Here is a 19515-nt window from a genome sequence, read left to right on the forward strand (position 1 = left end):
GGACAAAGAAGAAGTAAGACAAGGCCCAAAACCAATTAAGTGGAGGACAAAGAAAGTGGCAATGATTAGTAATCCCAAAAGCTGATTGTTTATTAATGAAGGAAATCAAAAAGAATTAAAAATTGGGGAAAAGACCCGATGTTTAGGGGTGCCTGGATGGCTCAGTCGGTTAAGCACCCGACTCGTGATCTCAGCTCAGGTCTTGATCTCACGGTCGTGAGTTCAAGCCCCATGCTGGGCTGCATACTGGGCATGAAGCCTACTTAAAAAAAAAAAAAAGAAAAAAGAAAAAAACAAAAGACCTGATGGTTATAGCAGCACTATCAACAACAGCTACACTATAGAAAGAGTCCAAATGTCCATCAACAGATGAATGGATACAGAAGATGTGGTGTGTATATATGATGGAATATTACTTGGCAATCAAAAAGGAATGAAATCTCGCCATTTGCACCCACGTGGATAGAAGTAGAGTGCGTTATGCTAAGCGAAATACATCTGTCAGAGAAAGACAAATACCATATGATTTCACTGATATGAGGAATATAAGAAACAAAACAGATGAACATAGGGGAACAGAGGGAAAAAGAGAAGAAAGGGCAACAAACCCCAAGAGACTCTTAACAACAGAGAACAAACTGAGGCTTGATGGAGGCAGGTGGGTGGGTGAGAGGTGGGCCAGGGGGGCACTCGCTGGGATGAGCACTGGGTGTCACACGTAAGTGATGAATCACTGAATTCTACTCCTGAGACCTATTTTACCATTTATGTTAACTAGAGCTTAAATAAAAATTTGAAACAAACAAAAATTGGGGAAGAGTAAAGAGTCTCCTGAATTGGTCAAGGCTGTACCACAAAGCAGACTTGTGCGCCCATAAGCTGTCTGAAAGCCACAAACCCAGAGATGGGCCGGTGGCACAGGAGGCACAGGGACACTGGGAGTCCCTGGTGGGCGAGGGTGTGAGACACATGGTTCTGGGGAAGGCTGAACCCACACGGAGCTGATTCTTACACGTCTGCTCCTGAGGACACCGCCGCCTATGGCCTCAATGACCTGGACGCCTTCCGTTTTGACTGTTCACGTGTTAAATGTTTAAAACATAAAACCTCTAATAATCTGAAATCACAATGAACTTTTGTTAAAACTACGTTTCCCTATTGAAGATTAACGTTAGGCGCTTTTTTTAAAATCTTAAGTAAAAATTTTAAGTGGCCCGTGTTTTCCCACTGCCATGGCTATTTATCTCAAACAGGCTGGTGACATTTCAGTGGCCTCCTGTTTGCCAGAGGCCAATTCTGGCCTCACACTGGCGTAAGAACTCGAGGGGCCACCAGGGCCAGCCGCCTCTCTAACGGAGCAGCGACGCGGAGGATGCCGCACCAGCCACCCTGATCAGGGCCCCTGCCTTCTTTCCAAGGCCCTTGGTGAGTGAGAGCGGCCCCTGCTCCCACCCTCTGCAGCTCCCATCTCCGGCCGCGGAACCAGCACTTCTTACCATCTTCTCTCTCTCCTGCTTCTGCGGCCAAGGCCTCCTTTTGGGTCCACAGGACAGAGTTCTCCTCCCTCAGCTCTGCCTGCTGCTGGGTCGCCCGCTCCAGCTGCCGTCTCAGGCTCTCCAGCTCAATGGCGAGGCCCTGCTCGGCTGTCTCCTTCTGGCCCAGTGCCTCTTGCAAGCTGGCCTGCTCCACCTTGAACCCTTCGATGAGACCTGAGGAGACGGGAGAGACCCGTTGCCAAGGGCTTGCTGGAGAAGCAAAAGGAGCAGACGGGCCGGACATGGGCATCCCAGCCCCAGCGAGATGTCAGCCGTGGGATATGAGAGCGGAGTGGTCACGCCCGGGGGTCCTGTTCCCAGATGGATGGCACCAGGCCAGCGCACCCAGCACGTGCAGGAGTCACCGGACAAGGTGACAGCCCGAGAGCAGCCATGTACAAGACACCCCCACCACACGCCTGCGCACACCCCTCATGCCGAGTGTCTAGCACGTAAGCACCGGACACCATAAACACGGGGGTCACAAACGTCACCTCTTGGGGCAGGACCGATGTTCCCTTCTCGCCACGTAAGGCAGCGCTCCGAGGCTGTGAGCCTGGGATGCGGCAGAGGTTAAGTGCGGAGAGAAGAGCCACCCCACCTGGGCCCCACCCGCTGCCACAGCCCTGGCTCCCGCGAAGAGCCTGCGCGTGCAACGGCTTTTGTGAGCAAAGTCCCCGAGGCCTCACGCCATCTGTCTTATTTTAGCTTTACGTTTTGCTTTGAACGCTTCCGTTAATGCTTCCCCGTCCCACGTGTCTCTGGCCGGCGCGCCCCTGCAGACCCTCCCCGCCCGCAGCCGGCGCTCACCCCGCGCCTGGTGCAGCTCCAGCGTCAGCCGCGTCCGGGCCGCGTTCTCCTCGTCCAGGCGCTCCAGTAACTCCTGGTGCTTCCTAACGACCTGCGCTGTTTCCTCGTTCTTACAGCTAAATTCTTTCTCAAAACGAGAATGAATCTGACGTGCTTCCTCCAGCTGTTAAAACACATTTGAAAACCAGAATTGCACTTCAATATAAAGCTAACGTCAACAGAATTCCACTTGTGTAGAAGTAGAATACAAATATTGCGGAAGAAACCATTTTGGCATTCAATATTAGGTCAATTATTAAAGAAACCTACTCATTCAACAATTTTCAATAAAGTAAAATTCCAGGGGCGCCTGGGTGGCTCAGTGGGTTAAGCATCTGCCTCTTGAACCCAGCTCAGGTCATGATCTCACAGGTTGCTGGGATTGAGCCCCATGTCACACTCTGCACAGATAGCACAGAGCCTGCAGGATTCTCTCTCTCCCTCTCTCTCTACCTCTCCCCTCCTCTCTCTCTCTCAAAATAAACTTAAAAAAAAAAAAAGAAGGAAAAATTCTGCACATAGACACATACAATACTACATAGAAAATTCACATGTTCGTGAACTACTGATACCACATGTCTGTACAATAAAGCTAAGGAGAATGTATATTCAAAGATCACAAAACTGTCCATCGAGAGCCTAGAACCTGGGCAGGAATGACCACTTGGTGCTCCACAGGTGGAGGAGGAGATGGGGAGGCCTGGGGTGGGCAGGCTGGGAGGAAGTTCTCCTTGGGCTGGTCACCACAGTGGGAAGATCTGACACGTCTTCACCACCTGCAGACCCATCCTCCCTCCCTGACGTCCCTCTGGGCCTCCCTGGATGCCACCCACTCATGACTCAGCCCTGGGTCCCCATCTCCCCTTCCTCCCCTGGCAGACATGCCCTCCTGTGCCCTCTGAGGCTCCCAGGCCAGCTCCAGCCTGGAGGGCCCACACTAACCTCTGGATCCAAATACCTGTGCTCAGCTGTGCCAACAGACACCTGGGCACCTAGCCTGGGCCTCCCTCATATTCACTGCACCCCCAGACCAGCCTCTGAGGGAATCGACTGGTTTTCCCTTGAAAACAGCCCTAAGCTGCCTCTTCTCACACTCTCACCAAGTAGGGAAAACTTGCTTAAGTATTTCTAGGATGTGAATGGCAATGTCTTGGCTAAAAATGTTTAGTTTCTAATTGGGCTGAATGGGGGAACGATTGCTATACTGCTTCTCATGCATTCATATTTAATGTCTTTCCTAATTGTCTAAAATGCTCTAAAAGATTCACACAAACAATTCCCTTTTCTAGTGACAATCCCGAAACTAAAACGGTGCAGGAGATAAAAGCAGAGTGGAAGCGAGAGGCCCAACCGCATGATCTACCAGACGCTCAGCTCTTCTCTGTGCACGGCGGTCCCACAGCCTCAGAAATTCTGGCTCAGAAAAGACTCCCACTCAGTGAAGACACAGAGCAGAGTATGGTTGGTACTGACAGAAGATCAAAAAGACATGTGGGGAAGGTGGGTCGCACCCAAAATGGAGTTTCTGTCCCCCAACGCCCAGAGGGGGTGTGAACCCGAGAAGCCGGATCCACCGGAAAGAGTGACAATGTTCCTTCTAGCCCTGCATGTACGGTGCCCGGCAGAGCACCTGGGGGCTGCAGGACCCTCCCCCATCAACTGTAGATCATCAAACCATTCCATCCACCCACTTGTTCGACCTGTTGTCCTTCTCAAAAAACAAGGAACACTAACAGGAGTTAAATCAGGGTCACAGACCTGTTCAGACGGATGGTGCACAGGGCCATGTCTCACCTGCCTGGTGGAGTCCAGAGCCAGCTCCAGGAGGCCGTCCACTGCCAGGCCAAGGCTCCGGTAAATCCTCCTAATTGGCTGCTCACACTCCAGTGAATTTTCTGGGCTCATGAAAAAGCTTTCACAGACGTGACTGCTAATTTCAGCCTCTGAAGACACCTCTGCACATTCAGGCAAAGTTCTGTCCAGCTCCAGCAGGGCTGCTTCAGGCCACGTCTCCTCGAGCACCGGTACTGCGAAGTGAGGAAACACAGACACCTGCATGCACCATGTGGCCAGCGAGCCCGCAGGACCAGCGCTGCGGAAGGGCGAGCACACCCGGGTCCCAGAGACAATACCCGTCTCGGGCGTAGGGAGCTCGTCCAGCCCTGCCCCAGCGGGGAGGAGGAGGATGGTGCTATGCACCCCGGCCCGGGGTCCGCGGGCACAGGGCCGTCCTAGTGCTCACCTGCAGATGGGCCCTGGCCACTGGGCCGCACTTCACGCGGGCTCTCGTCCTCCAGACACAGCCCCACGCGCTCACTGATCCGGCTCTTCAGGGTGACGGCGGCCTTCAGCGTTTCTCCGAACAACCCGAGCAGCCTCCGCAGAGTGTCTCGGAGAGCTCTCCTGAACGAAGCACATAGTAGGCCATGACCCTGATCCTGACTGACTCAGACAAGAGGGACACAGCCCAGGAGGCAGCAGAAAAAGGTACCGTGCACTTGGGTACTGCATTTTACCAGCCTAGCAGGACAAAGAAAGGTTTCAGCTTAAACTGTGCTGGCCTTCAGTCCAACTCCCTCTTGGAACCGGACCGTTCCTATGCGAACCGTGTCCGCTGGAAATGTGTAGGCACTGGGTCCCACTCCTGTTTGGGATCAGACTGTTTGCAATGGAACTGTGCTGGCCTTGGGTCTGATTCCTTCCGGAGTGGGCTGTTCCTGTTGAAACTGTGCTGTTGAGGAATTGGTCTCTTTGCTCTAGAGAAAACCCTCTAAGACTAGAGATCCCAGCCATCAAAATGCTTCGGGGTACCCTCCCTACCAGGACTCTAGCTGGTTTTATGCTAAAAAAACGATGGTCCCTCCACATGTGCATTTATAACTAAGTGAACTGACTTAACCAGAAGTAATTTAGAACTTCGATGGCCATTACGAGGAAGTTTTGATCTCCCTAAGCTTGTTTTCCTCAAAACTGAATTAGAAAGCCATGGCTCCCTAACAAAAGGAAAAAAAAAAAAAAACTGAATGGGATGGCTATTTTAAAAGGTATATCAAGGCTTCCAGATGTTTTCAGGATTCTAAGTTTGCCTCTTTGCAAAATATTACTTCTAAAATGATGCAAACAATTGAAAAAAGTAAGAATGGCTTCTGAGGCCTCTTTACCTGCCCCCCCCCCCCCCCGCCCCCAATCTCCTCTGCAGACATGTGGCGGCCACCTAGTGCTGGGACCCTGCTCCCAGTGCCGTTTTCCTCTGTTGTCTCTGCCAAACTTCCCTTTTCCTCTGAACCTCTTTCCACTCTCTCCTCTCCTGAACCTATTAAAAGCTGCCTCTCTCAAGTTAAGTCTTCTGAGAATCTAAATAAACCTCAGGCTTCTTACGTTCTCTGGTCTAAGGCCAAACTGTGAGCCATGGTTAAGGAGTTCCCTAAAGGAACCAAGGATCCCCCCCAGGTTTATTTAGCATAGTTATTTGCATAGAAACCAACCTGGTTTCTCACATTTACATCAATTTGTCCACATGCCTACTGGTGAGGGCCAGGCCAAATGCTGGATGAAACTAGCCCAAAGGAAAGGAAATCTAGAAGGGGATCCCGAAGGGGATCCTGAAGGGGATGTAGAGAATCAAGCCCTTAAACTTCTGTCAGAATGCTAGAAAATTCACTGGAAATCACTGAGCAATTACAATAGCTTTTTCTAAGCCTACTGATTGGAACAAAATTGAGGCTTGCACACAAAAGCCTGACGAACCTGTTCATCACTACTACAATGGACTCCAAATTGTCATTTGAGACTATTCTGCTGGTTTTTCTTTATGTTGAATCCACCTGGGTAATATTCAACTCTATATGTTTTTTTCTAACAGGGTGAACTGGGATCTATCTCTTTTAGTTAAAAGGACCAGGATGGAATGGGAAACTGCCCAGATTTAGTTACTATGGCAAACCAGCTACTCATATCCTACATGAATCACCTAAAAGACTGCTGAAATCCTCAACTTTCAAATCTTGCAAGTGATGGCCCCTAAACGAAACCAAAAACCATCTACTTTCTGCTATTGCAAAGAGCCAGGACATTGGGGGAAAAAGAAGAAAACTATGACGAATTTCAGCACTCTAGTCACCTCCAGCCCCACAGCCAGCCTTTCCTGACATAGGACAGGACAACCAAGAAAGGTCCTTCCCGGCACTGAGGGACAAAACCACTAAACGTGAAAAACCTGACTCTTGATCAGCAATGCATTCAAGGAAAGATCTTGATCAAAAGGGGTTAAGTGTGAAAATTAATAGAAAAACTCGTTTAGAGTGGAGTCAGGGGGCCAGCAGGGGGAACTCTGGTGCCCTATCAACTGCAGACCTATCAGGAAGAGGGACATCTTGCCAGGATACTACTTCACTATCCCAGCTGGAGGAAGGAAGGTTTCTACCTGTCCAGGCAACAGCCCAGGCAATGAGAAAGTCCCAGTTCTGCCAATGAGAGATTGCCACAGCTCAGCCAATGGGAGACCGTCACAGCTCAGCCAATGGGAGACCGTCACAGCTCAGTCAATGGGAGAGACAGTCACAGCCTGCCAATGAGAAGCCACTAAACTTCCCGGCTCCCAGTTTACTCCAATGGACTTTCTGTTGAGGAAAGCCCCAATCCCCTTTCCTCTATAAGAGCCTCCTCTGCTCCATTCTCCAGACTTGCCTGTGGTGTTGCCCTACCTAGGTCGCACTGGCTTACTGGCTCCAATTCTCTGTTATTCCGGAATAAACCTACTTTTGCTGGTAAGATATTTGGCAGTTAAATTCTAAGGTTAATGCCTCATTATAACATCCCATTTTATAATCTGGCAAAAATGTGAAGATTTGGCAAAGTGAGATGGTGGGTATACAGGTGTCTGTTATGTTACTCAGTACTTTTCTGGAGAAGAATAATGTGGCACAGGGTCCCATCCCACTAGTGGAGAAGGCACTGGGGAAGCAGCAACAGAGAGGAGCATGTGACTGACCTTTCACGGTCAGACAGGTCAATGTCAGACTTCAGCATCGAAATGAGATTCGTGCCTTCCTGGTTTTCCCTTTCATGCCTTTGCTGTAGCTTCTCCAGTTCCGAATGGCACTCTTCTACCTCACGTCTTAAGGATAAAATTTGGTCTTCCAGCTGTTCAGGAAAAATTGTTAAAGCTTTATTTACAACAATTTAGGGGCACTTGGCTTGCTCAGTTGGTAGAGCATGCAACTCTTGATGTCAGGGTCATGAGTTCGAGCCCTACACTGGGCGTGGAGCCTACTTAAATTTTTTTTTAAGTAATTAAAAAAATAATAAAACAATTTAGTTAAGAATAAATTTCTGTAAGAAACATACATCATCCCTGTTAACAAAAATATGGCAAAATATGATGGCGATTAAAGTTGAAAATTACTAATATGACTGCCCCTCCCCCCCAATATTCATTGCCTACAAAAACAGAATACATGAACATCCTAGGCTGCCCCAGACACAAGAGACAAGGGGCAAATTCACCAGGGGTTATTCTCACAAGGAGGCCAGAGGCTTAGAGAGTCAAGCAGTCTGGTCATAGAGGGGTCACTTTATATACACCATCCCAAGTTTTCATTTAAAATGCATGAGGGGCACCTGGGTGGCTCAGTCAGTTAAGCGTCTGACTTTGGCTCAGGTCATGATCTCACAGTTCGTGAAATTGAGCCCCGCATAGGGCTCTGTGCTGACAGAGCCTGCTTTGGACTCTGTATCTCCCTCTCTCTGCCCCTCCCCTGCTCGTGCTCTGTCTCTCTCTCTCTCCCTCTCTAAAATAAACATTAAAAAAAAAATAGTATAAATACACATTTATGCTTTAAAAAAAAATTTTTTTAATGTTTATTTATTTTTGAGACAGAGACAGAGCATGAGCTGGGGAGGGGCAGAGTGAGAGGGAGACACAGAATCCGAAACAGGCTCCAGGCTCTGAGCTGTCAGCACAGAGCCTGACGTGGGACTAGAAACCATGAACTATGAGATCATGACCTGAGCCGAAGTCAGATGCTTAACCGACTGAGCCACCCAGGTGCCCTGTATACACATTTATTCTTATATATATAAAAAAAAAATAACCAACTCAACAACAACAAAATAAATCCAATTCAAAATGTCAAAGACCTTGAATGGACATTTCTTCAAAGACATACAAATGGCCAATAAGCTCATAAAAAGGTGCTCAACATCACTAATCATCAGGGAAATGCAAACCAAAACCTCAGTGAAATACCACCTCATTATTCATTATGATGGCAATTATAAGAAGAAAAAAGAGATGGGAAATAAGTATTGGCGAGGATGTGGAGAAATTAGAATCCTGTATGCTGCTGAAAGAAATGTAAGGTGGCATAGCTGCTGTGGAAAGCAGTCTAGCAGTTCCTCAAGAACTTAGATACAGATTTATGCATGACCCGGCAATCCTGTTGCTAGACACATAAACCCCAAAATGGAAAGCAGGGACTAAAAGATACCTCCACACCAATGTTCACTGTGAAAGTATTCCTAATAGCCAAAAGGCAGAAACAACCATCAAGAAGTCCATCCACAGATAAGGGCGCCTGGATGGCTCAGTCAGTTAAGCAGCCGACTTCGGCTCAGGTTGTGATCTCACAGTTAGTGGGTTCAAGCCCCAAGTCAGGCTCTGCGCTGACCGCTCAGAGCCCAGAGCCTGCTTCGATTCTGTGTCTCCCTTGCTCTCTGCCCCTCCCCCACTCATGCTCGGTCTCTCAAAAATAAACATTAAAAAAAAAAAGTCCATCAACAGATAAATCTGTGAAGAGATACACAAAATGTGATATCTATATATAATGGAACATTATCAGCCATAAAAAACCATGAAACTGACACGCGCTGCAACTTGGATGGACTCCACAGACATTATGCTAAGTGAAATAAACCAGACACAAGAGGGTAAATATTGTATGAGCTCACTTATATGAGGTCCCAAAAGTGGTCAAATTCATACAGGCAGAAAGTAGAAGGGTGGGTGCCAGGGACTGGAGGGAGGGGAAATGGGGAGGTAGTGTTTACTGGGCATAGAGTTTCTTCTTGGGTTGATGAACAGTTCTAGAAATGGATAGTGGTGAAAGCTGCACAACACGGTGAACACTGTTAATGCCACTGAATTGGACACTTAAAAATGATTAAAATGGGAAACTTTATGTTATGTTATGTTATATTTTATATATATATAAATTACATATATATTATATATATAATTGTGTATATATATATAACATATATATATATATGTTATGTTATATTTTACCCCCCCCCCCCCCCCCCCCACACACACACAATAACAAAGAAAAGACACATTTTACATACCTGCAGAATTTGGTTATTCTTCTCCTGAAGCTGCAGAAACAAAGACTCTTTCTCTTTTTGGTACAGAGACTGCACTTGCTCGCACTCAAGTCTATGTATCTTCTCTTGTTCATGTAAAGCAATTTCCTTTTCACTTTCGAATTCACCCTGTACAAAAAGTACATCATTAACAACAAAAATGCCATTAAACTCTAAAATTATGCCAGTTCCACTTCTATGTTTGCTAAAATATAGTTCATTCAACAAATGTTTATTGAGTCCATATTATGCCAAGAGCAGTGATCAGAAGGAACAAAGCCACCACTCACAGAGAACATGCACTCAAATGTGCGTCTCATACAGAACATGAAAAACACAGCTTGCTACCCTTCCCAAATGGCCACATTAAGAAATTACCCATCACCAGGGTATCATGGCCATCAAACTCCAAGGTATTTAGAAACCTAAGTTCCTTTGGTTTTCAAAGATAAACCCTATTTCTTCCTAAAAATAAAAATTGTTTTTAATAAAGTTCACCTAATTAATTAAAGTACATTAATTAAAGGGGCGCCTGGGTGACTCAGTCGGTTAAGCGTCCGACTTCAGCTCAGGTAATGATCTCGCAGTTTGTGAGTTCGAGCCCAGCATCGGGCTCTGTGCTGACAGCTTAGAGCCTGGAGCCTGCTTTGAATTCTGTGTCTCCCTCTCTCTCCGCTCCTCCTCCATCCTCTGTCTCTCTCTCCTTCAAAAATAAATAAAAACATTAAAAAAAATTAAAGTATATTAATTAAATAAGCTTTAAAAAAAAAACTACAGAGGTAGCACTTCCAGAATAATAGAATAAGGACCTCCAAAAAATGTGTTCCTCCATAAAAGCACAGGGAATACAGGCAAAACCTGTCAAAATCGACTTTTCAGAGTTCTGGAAATTAAGAAAGACTTGTAACAATCCAAAGAGTGTTCACTGAAAACAAAGTCTGAGTTTCCATCAAAACAACAAGCGCTGAGAGGTATTTAAATCTGCCCTAACCCCAACACTCCTACCTCAGGCATAGCCCTGAAAACAGCCCAACAGTCCTAAGAGTCGGGGGGAACACACACGTGTTTGGATCTCCAAAAGCACCACCTCTCCAACTGTCACTAATTAACCTGTCTTGCAGCTTACTAAAAAGCTCCATTCTTGGAGCACCAGGGTGGCTCAGTCAGTTGAGTGTTTGACTTCATTCAGCTCAGGTCGTGATCTCGTGGTTTGTGAGTTTGAGCCTGGCATCAGGGTCGCTGCTGTCAGCACAGAACCTGTTTCTTCAGATCGTCTGAACTCCTCCCTCTGTCCCTTCCTAGCTTGCGTGCGCATGTGCGCTCTCTCTCTCTTTCTCAAAACTAAATAAACATTAAAAAAATAAATAAAAATGAAAATGAAAGGCTCTATTCTCAGAGATGATCTCACAGAGCTGTCTGTCAACAATGCTATCCCCAAGCCATTAGTCAAAATCAAATAGCAGCAACTGTTTAACATCACAATAACCTGAAACCGATAAACTGGTAACAGTCTGAGCCAGTAAGAGGTAGACAAAACAACTTGAAAGGAAACACTTTTAAGAGGAAATGAGATGTCTGAAGAGAATGAGATGTCAAGAGGGAGCTTTGAAAAAGTCCAACATATTCCTAGGAATTTAGAAGGCAGGAGCAAGTACAGGGCTGTGTACCTGTCCAGAGAAACCCGAGAAAGCTCTAAGAGCTCACTCCTTGTTGACCTTGCACAAACACAAAACGAAAGCTAAGGCAGAGTAAACTGCCCGCCACAGCACTCAAAGCATGCCCCAACCAGAGCCCTTCAAATTCACTAGAGAGGCTCAACAGTAGATTTGAATGGGCAGAAGAATCAGCAAATATGAAGACAGTTCAAATTATTTAGTCTGGGAACCAAAAAGAAAAAAAAAAGAAAAAGAAGAAGAAGAAAAATAAGTAGAGGGGCACCTGGGTGGCTCAGTTGGTTGAGTATCTGACTTCGGTTCAGGTCAGGATCTCACAGTTTGTGAGTTTGAGCCCTGCATCAGGCTCTGTGCTGACAGCTCAGAGCCTGGAACCTGCTTCAGATTCTGTGTCTCCCTCTCTCTCTGCCCATTCCCCACTTGCTCTCTCTCTCTCTCTCTCAAAAATAAATATTAAAAAAAAAATTTTTTTTAAGAAAAATAAGTAGAGGTTCACAGACATACTGGGACACCCTCAAAGACCAACATATACGTAACGAGAGTTGCAGAGGAAAGGAGAAAGGGAACAGAGTAGAAAGACTACTTGAAGATATAAGGCCCAAAACTTCAAAACTCTGATGAAAAAACATTAATCTACAAACACAAAAAGCACAATTACCCCAGGTAGGATAAACTCAAAGAGATCCACACCAAGGCCCATCCCAATTAAACTGTGAAAGACTAAGAAAAAGATCCTTGAAAGCAGCAGGAGAGAAACCATCCTCCAGAGGCCAAAAGGCAATAAGATAATATAGTCAAAGTGACAAAAGAAAGACTTAACCAAGAATTCCGTATCTAGGAAATGATCTTTCCAAAATGAGGGAGAAATTAAAACATTCACGGATAAATACAAACTAAGAGAAGTCATCCTAACAGGCCTGCCCTGAGGAAATACAAAAGGGTGTCCTTCAGGCTAGAGTGAAGGGACACCAGACGTTCATTCGAATCCACATGAAGAAATAAAGAACACTGGTAAAGGTTCACAAGTAAACTGAAAGACAAAGTAAACATAGTTTTTATAATTCTTTTTTCTCCTATCTGATTTATAAGAAACTGAATAAATCAGTGAGCATAAATTGTATGGAAGTGTACTTTGCATGACAGTAGTAGCACATAGGACAGAGAAGGGGATGAAGCTACACAGAAGAGACTTGTAAACTATCAAAATCAAGATGGTATTAATCTGAACTATGCTGTTATAAGGTGTTTATTACTGTAATCCCCAGGGCAGGCACCTAAGAAAATAACCCAAAATATATAGAAAATAAACATCAAGGAAATTAAAATGAAAAGAAGGCAGTAACATAAAATCAGAAAAACAAGAGAGATACAAGATAAACAAGGAGCAAACAGCAAGTAATAATACCTGCTACATCTCTAAACCTAGAGAACACTGTGCTAAGTGAAAGCAACCAAACGCAAAAGGGCACAGACTGTATGATTCCATTTCTATAAAATGTCCAGAAACAGGAAGTTCAGTGGTTACCAGGGGCTGGAGGAGGGGAGAGGCAGCTAAGGCTGGGGGGAGCGGGGTGTCTTTTTGAGGTGATGCAAATGTTCTGGAAGTAGATGACAACAATAGTTGCACAACTTGGTGAATACACTAAAAATCACTAAAACGTATATACTTAAAAGAGTAATTTTTATGGTATATAAAATAAAGCTGTTGTTAAAAGAAACAACAAAGTAAAGCTACATTAAAAATCATCTTGGGGTGCCTAGGTGGCTCAGTCAGCTCTGTGCTGACAAGCTCAGAGCCTGGAGCCTGCTTCAGATTCTGTGTCTCCCCCTTTCTCTGCCCCTCCCCCGCGTGTGCTCGGTCTCCCTCTCTCTTTTAAAAATAAACATTAAAAACAAATCATATTGGGGCTCCTGGGTGGCTCAGTTGGTTGAGCGTTTGAGTCTTGATTTTGGCTCAGGTCATAATCTTACAGTCGTGGGACTGAGCCCTGCATCAGAGCCCTGCTTCAGGTTCTCTCTCCCTCTGTTTCCCTCCCCCACTCATGCTCCCTCTCTCTCTCTCTCCCTCTAAAATAAAAAAAAATACACACATATAAAAAATAAAAAATAAGTCGTTGTAAGAGAAGGCACTGAGTGTTGAGACATCCTGCACATTCTTCCATGAGAACAGTCTCCTTAAAGCAAGAAAAGCCTTGATGTGGCTGCTGCTGAGTCACTGAGGCAAGGCAGTAAGACTCAAACGTTCTCAAATTTAAAATATTTGATGGCAACTCTTAGCGGGAAAGGTATGCTAACCACCCAAATTAAATAGAAAAAGGATGGAAAACCGGGAACCCTCTTGCACTGCTGGTGGGAATGCAAACTGGTGCAGCCACTCTGGAAAACAGTGTGGAGGTTCCTCAAAAAATTAAAAATACAACTACCCTATGACCCAGCAATAGCACTAGTAGGGATATATCCAAAGGATACAGGAGTGCTGATTTGAAGGGGCACATGCACCCCAATGTTTATAGCAGCACTATCAACAATATCCAAACTATAGAAAGAGCCCAAATGTCCATCAACTGACGAGTGGATAAAGAAGATTATATATACAATGGGATACTACTTGGCAATGAAGAAGAATGAAATCCTGCCATTTGTAACAATGTGGATGGAACTGGACGGTATTATGCTAAATGAAATAAGTCAGGCAAAGAAAGACAAATACCATGTTTTCACTCATATGTGGGAGTTGAGAAACTTAACAGAAGACCATGGGGGAAGGGAAGGGGAAAAACAGCTTCAGACAGAGAGGGAGGCAAACCACAAGAGACTCTTGAGTACAGAGAACAAACTGAGGGTTGATGGGGGGACAGGGAGAGGGGAAAATGGGTGATGGACACTGCAGAGGGCACTGGCTCGATGAGCACTGGGTCATATGTAAGCCGTGAATGACAAGAATCTACCCCCAATACCAAGAGCGCACTATATACACCGTATGTTAGCCAACATATTTAAAAAATAATAATAAATAGAAAAATGAGTGAAAAAGATTGCCTACAAAAATCTGTTTCTAAGACAATGAAAACATTTTATGTTTTAACTTCGCATATCACCATTAATTTAGAATAACATTTTACTCACTCTGTAGATGGGGAAGAACAGCAGTAACACAAATCATCCTTAGCCCCATACCTTCAGCTGCGGGATCTGCTGCTCCAGTACCACTTCCGACTGGCTCTTTGACAACTGCCGCTTCTCCTCCTCTTCGTGCAGCTCGGCCCGAAGAGCTGGGCCCTGGGCCTCAACCTCCACAGGAATCAGGGTGCTCTGCTTGAACGAGGAGGAAAAGAGTTAGCACCGAGCTCTTCGTGCACAGACACTTGTCAATACTGGAGATCACTACCGTTCCGCGTATGTTCAATGTGATGACACATGGGAGTCACGCTCCAGCTTATAGAAAACTTCAACCCACGCTGTAGGGCTGGATTCTCACCTTAATTATGATAGTGACGAAAACGGGGCATGCGTGGTACAACACTAAAATTATACTTTCAAGTTATAGAGACCATTTCTGAATTAACATATCATTTTTATAAACTTGCTCTCCTGAAATAAATTTAACTCCAAAATCTTTAAAAAGGAAGGATTAAAGGTAATTTCCAAGTTATCACACTTTGCAAAGTTTCCAAAGTACTTGAATTACCACATGTCTACCACACTTCTCCTTCTAGGGAAGGTCAGGGTTGACCCAGACCACTCCCAGCAGAAAGGAGGCTAGCTGCAGCCCTGAGAGTAACTGGGTTTCACCAGGAATGCTAATTCCCCGAGCGTCAACCACAAAGTGTTGGTGAATACAGGGAAAAACCCTGAATGCCAACAGGCACCACAGACCAGCAGGGCCAAGGCCAAGGGACAGAAGCCATACTCCCTTTTCCCCAAAAAACAGACCTAAGGAAATACTTGTACCCATTGTGAAGGACACTGGGAAAAATAAAACATCAACACTCAAGAAAAAGAAAATCCCCCAAACACGTGATAAACCCTGATTAACTATCAAGCTGGAAAGGGAATGACAGATCAGTTCTTTGGGCCCTAGGGCCCTGGCACAGCATTAGGGTGCTTCCCTCTCAGCACCTGCAGCGTGCACTGCGGGCGGGAGGAAATAGCTCTTAACTTTCCACCTGCAAGGGGCAGTAGGGCCACTTCATGCCTGTCCTGCCCAGTGCACACCCAGGCCTGGAGTGGGAACTTGCAAAATGCACCCTAACAGAGGCAAAGGCAAAACATGAGAGCATCATGCAGCAGCAGGGCCACCAGGAAACAGACACTCGGGAGTCAGGTAAGGCAGTTTCGAGGGTGTGCTCTCAGGAAAGGCTGCAGGACAGCAGGCTGCCATTGGACCTCAAAGGCCCAGTACCTCTGGGATGGCTGTGCATGTCTGGCAGTATGATCCTCAGGCCACTTCCTTGACCTGACTGGAGAGGCTCAATGTCAGGTCTCCCTTGATTCACACAACCCCTACCCCCCCATCCATAAGACCTCCTTACAGATAATTACTTCTATTTCCAGCCTTGAGTAAAGCTCCATTTAATTTTCCATATTCTAAATAGTAAGGTCAATATAAGAAAATGATGTTTTTAAAAGTTTATTCTCAAATTTTTCTAAAATTGAGAAATTTCCCTAGAGAATTCTAGGGAAAATATCATATATATACATACATATATCTATATTTTAATCATTAAGAGAAGAAAATAGGTATACCTGGAGAAGGAAAAAAATAAGTAATACTGCACAAAGAATACCAATACAGTAATAAAAATAAATTCAACTGATAATGAATTAAAGACATTCAAACTATACCTAACCTGACCTCGTACTATTTTCAAAAATTATTATATGAATATTTTTTTAATGGAAAGAAAGAAAGAAAGAAAGAAAGACAGAAAGAAAGACAGAAAGAAAGAAAGAAAGAAAGAAAGAAAGAGAAAGAAAGAAAGAAATTGGCTTGAGCAATTGATACTGGCCATACTACAGTTTACTTCTGCATTCCAGAACTCTGCTTAGTGATATGAACACAAGGGACATTTCTTTACGGGATGTACATCTCTAAGAAAAGGGAAACAAGCTTACGTTTCCAGAGAACTTTTCTCACAAGCCAACTCCAAAGTGAAGTAACCACTCCAAGTGATTCACTTCACTCCAAGTGAAGTAAGTCAATTAGCTCACAAGCCCATGTGAAATAACTCTTTTGGTAAGTGAGCCTGCTTTTCAAACAGGTGCAAAGATATTTGTGGCCCAGATTAACTAACGCCTGACAAAGGAAGAACAGCGTGTCCCTGCTAATTTGGGCACAATGACCCTGGCATCCCAGGAAATGTCCAGCAAGGCTTTATGTGCATCTGCTTGTGGGGTGAATCCTGAGGGAAGGCCACAGGAGGAACATGCAACCAGCCACAAGTCTCCCCCACACCAAGACATGAACCTGAATCTGATCATGTGTGTAGAGATGCTGACATGCTTACAGGAATAGGGGGGAGACTAACATCACAGGAAGCAATAAAAACAGATCTCGTGCAAACGAAGCCCCGTGTGGATCCTGATTTGAACACACACAGGAAGAGACTAGAACCTGGGCTGGATATATGGTGATATTAATGAATCATTTTTAATTTTCTAAGTTAGAATGGATTATGGTTAAGTTCTTTTGGGAGGAGAAAAACGTTACGTGGCAGAAACAGATGATGAAGTATTTACAGATGAAAACACACGATACCTGAGATTTGCTTCAAAAGAATTGGGGGTAGGGAGCACTGCCACACTAAGACTGGCACGTACCCCACCGGGCAGCCAGATACAGGGGTTCAATGAACTATTCTACTTCTGTATATGTTGAAATTTTCTCCAGTAAAAGTTAAAATAAGGCTGCAAACAGCCTCCCACCTCCCAGAAATCTAAGTGCTTTCTGTGAAACCAGCTAGACAAAAAAGGTCACTTAAAAAATTATCTAATGTTCACCTTCTTAGCAGCAAAGAGATAACTTACTTGAACAATGACTTTCTTGTACCACAACTAGAAAAACACTTCCAAAATGCTGCAGGAGCTTATTCAACATAGTGCTGGCAGTCCTAGCCTCAGCAATCAGACAACACAAAGAAATAAAAGGCATCCAAATTGGCAAGGAGGAAGTCAAGATTTCAGTCTTCACAGACGACATGATATTCTATCTAGAAAACCCAAAAGATTCTACCAAAAAAAATGCTAGAACTGATCCATGAATTCAGGCAAGTCGCAGGATATAAAATCAATGCACATTGGGGCGCCTGGGTGGCGCAGTCGGTTGAGTGTCCGACTTCAGCCAGGTCACGATCTCGCGGTCCGTGAGTTCGCGCCCCGCGTCAGGCTCTGGGCTGATGGCTCGGAGCCTGGAGCCTGTTTCCGATTCTGTGTCTCCCTCTCTCTCTGCCCCTCCCCCGTTCATGCTCTGTCTCTCTCTGTCCCAAAAATAAATAAACGTTGAAAAAAAAATTTTTTTTTAAATAAAATCAATGCACAATAATTGGTTGCATTTCTATACACCAATAATGAAGCAGCAGAAAGAGAAATCAAGGAATCAATCCCATTTACGATTCTACCAAAACCCATAAAATACCCAGGAATAAGCCTAGCCAAAGAGGTGAAAAATCTATACATTGAAAACTATAGAAAGCTCATGAAAGAAACTGAAGAAGACACCAAAAAACGGAAAAGCATTCCATGCTCATGGACTGGAAGAACAAATATTGTTAAATTGTCAGTACTACCCAAAGCAATCTACATGTTCAATGCAATGATGCAATCCCTATCAAAATAATAGCAGCATTCTTCACAGAGCTAGAACAAACAATCCTAAAATGTGTATGGAAACAGAAAAGTCCTCAAATAGCCAAAGCAATCCTGAAAAAGAAAAACAAAGCTGGAGGCATCACAATTCCAGACTTCCAGATGTATTACGAAGCTGTAATCATTAAGACAATATGGTACTGGCACAGAAACAGACACTGATCAATGGAACATAAGAGAGAAAACAGAAATGGACACACAAACATATGGCCGGGTAATCCTTGACAAAGTAGGAAAGAGTATCCAATGGAATAAAGACAGTCTCTTCAAGCAAATGATGTTGGAAAAACTGGACAGCGACATGCAGAAGAATGAACCTGGACCACTTTCTTACATCATATGCAAAAATAAACGCAAATTGCATGAAAGACCTAAAATGTAAGACACGAAGCCATCAAAATCCTAGAGGAGAAAAAAGGCAACAACCTCTTTGACTTTGGCCACAGCAACTTCTTACTCAACATGTTCTGTGAGGCAAGGGAAATAAAAGAAAAAATGAACTTCTGGGACCTCATCAAAATAAAAAGCATCTGCACAACTAAGGAAACTCAATCAGCAAAACTAAAAGGCACCCAACAGAATGGGAGAGGATATTTGCAAATGACGTTTCAGATAAAGGATTAGTATCCAAAAATCTATAAAGAACTTATTAAACTCAACACCCAAAAAACAAATGGTCCAGTGAAGAAATGGGCAAAAGACATGAATAGACACTTTCCAAAGAAGACATCCAGATGGCTAACAGACACATGAAAAAATGCTCCACATCACCCATCATCAGGGAAATACAAATCAAAACCACAATGAGATACCACCTCACACCAGTCAGAATGGCTAAAATGAACAACTCGGGCAACAACAGATGTTGGCGAGGATGTGGAGAAAGGGGAACCCTTTAGCACTGCTGGTAGGAATGTAAACTGGTGCAGCCACTCTGGAAAACAGTACGGAGGTTCCTCAAAAAATTAAAGATAGAACTACCCTACGACCTAGCTACTGTATTACTAGGTATTTATCCAAAGGATACAGGAGTGGTATTTTGAAGGGGCACATGCACCCCAATGTTTATAGCAGCACCATTGACAATAGCCAAAGTATGGAAAAAGCCCAAATGTCCATCGACTGATCAATGGGTAAAGAAGAAGATGTGGTACACACACACACACACACACACACACACACACACACACACACAGAGGAAGATTACTCAGCAATCAAAAAGAATGAAATCT

At 44.7% G+C, this 19515-nt stretch overlaps 1 protein-coding gene across 11 annotated transcripts in view; it reads right to left on the reverse strand.

Moving 5' to 3' along the window:
* The window catches only part of PCNT (pericentrin), a 127777-nt gene that overhangs the window by 48506 nt on the left and 59756 nt on the right, over positions 1-19515 (reverse strand). For 10 of the 11 annotated variants that reach the window (XR_007149669.1, XM_047846854.1, XM_047846856.1 and 7 more), the window contains 7 exons: positions 14597-14734; positions 9729-9875; positions 7375-7526; positions 4627-4787; positions 4179-4411; positions 2346-2508; positions 1497-1709 (listed from right to left, as the gene is read on the reverse strand). Coding sequence is in view for 10 of the 11 variants with exons in the window: in XM_047846854.1 (XP_047702810.1) it covers positions 1497-1709; positions 2346-2508; positions 4179-4411; positions 4627-4787; positions 7375-7526; positions 9729-9875; positions 14597-14734 (1207 nt within the window). In the remaining variant the exon portion in view is untranslated. The remainder of the gene's footprint in view (positions 1-1496; positions 1710-2345; positions 2509-4178; positions 4412-4626; positions 4788-7374; positions 7527-9728; positions 9876-14596; positions 14735-19515) is intronic. The other variant, XM_047846853.1, reaches the window with a different exon arrangement.

This window comes from Prionailurus viverrinus, unplaced genomic scaffold (assembly GCF_022837055.1).
Source record: "Prionailurus viverrinus isolate Anna unplaced genomic scaffold, UM_Priviv_1.0 scaffold_42, whole genome shotgun sequence".
NCBI classification, from domain to species: domain Eukaryota; kingdom Metazoa; phylum Chordata; class Mammalia; order Carnivora; family Felidae; genus Prionailurus; species Prionailurus viverrinus.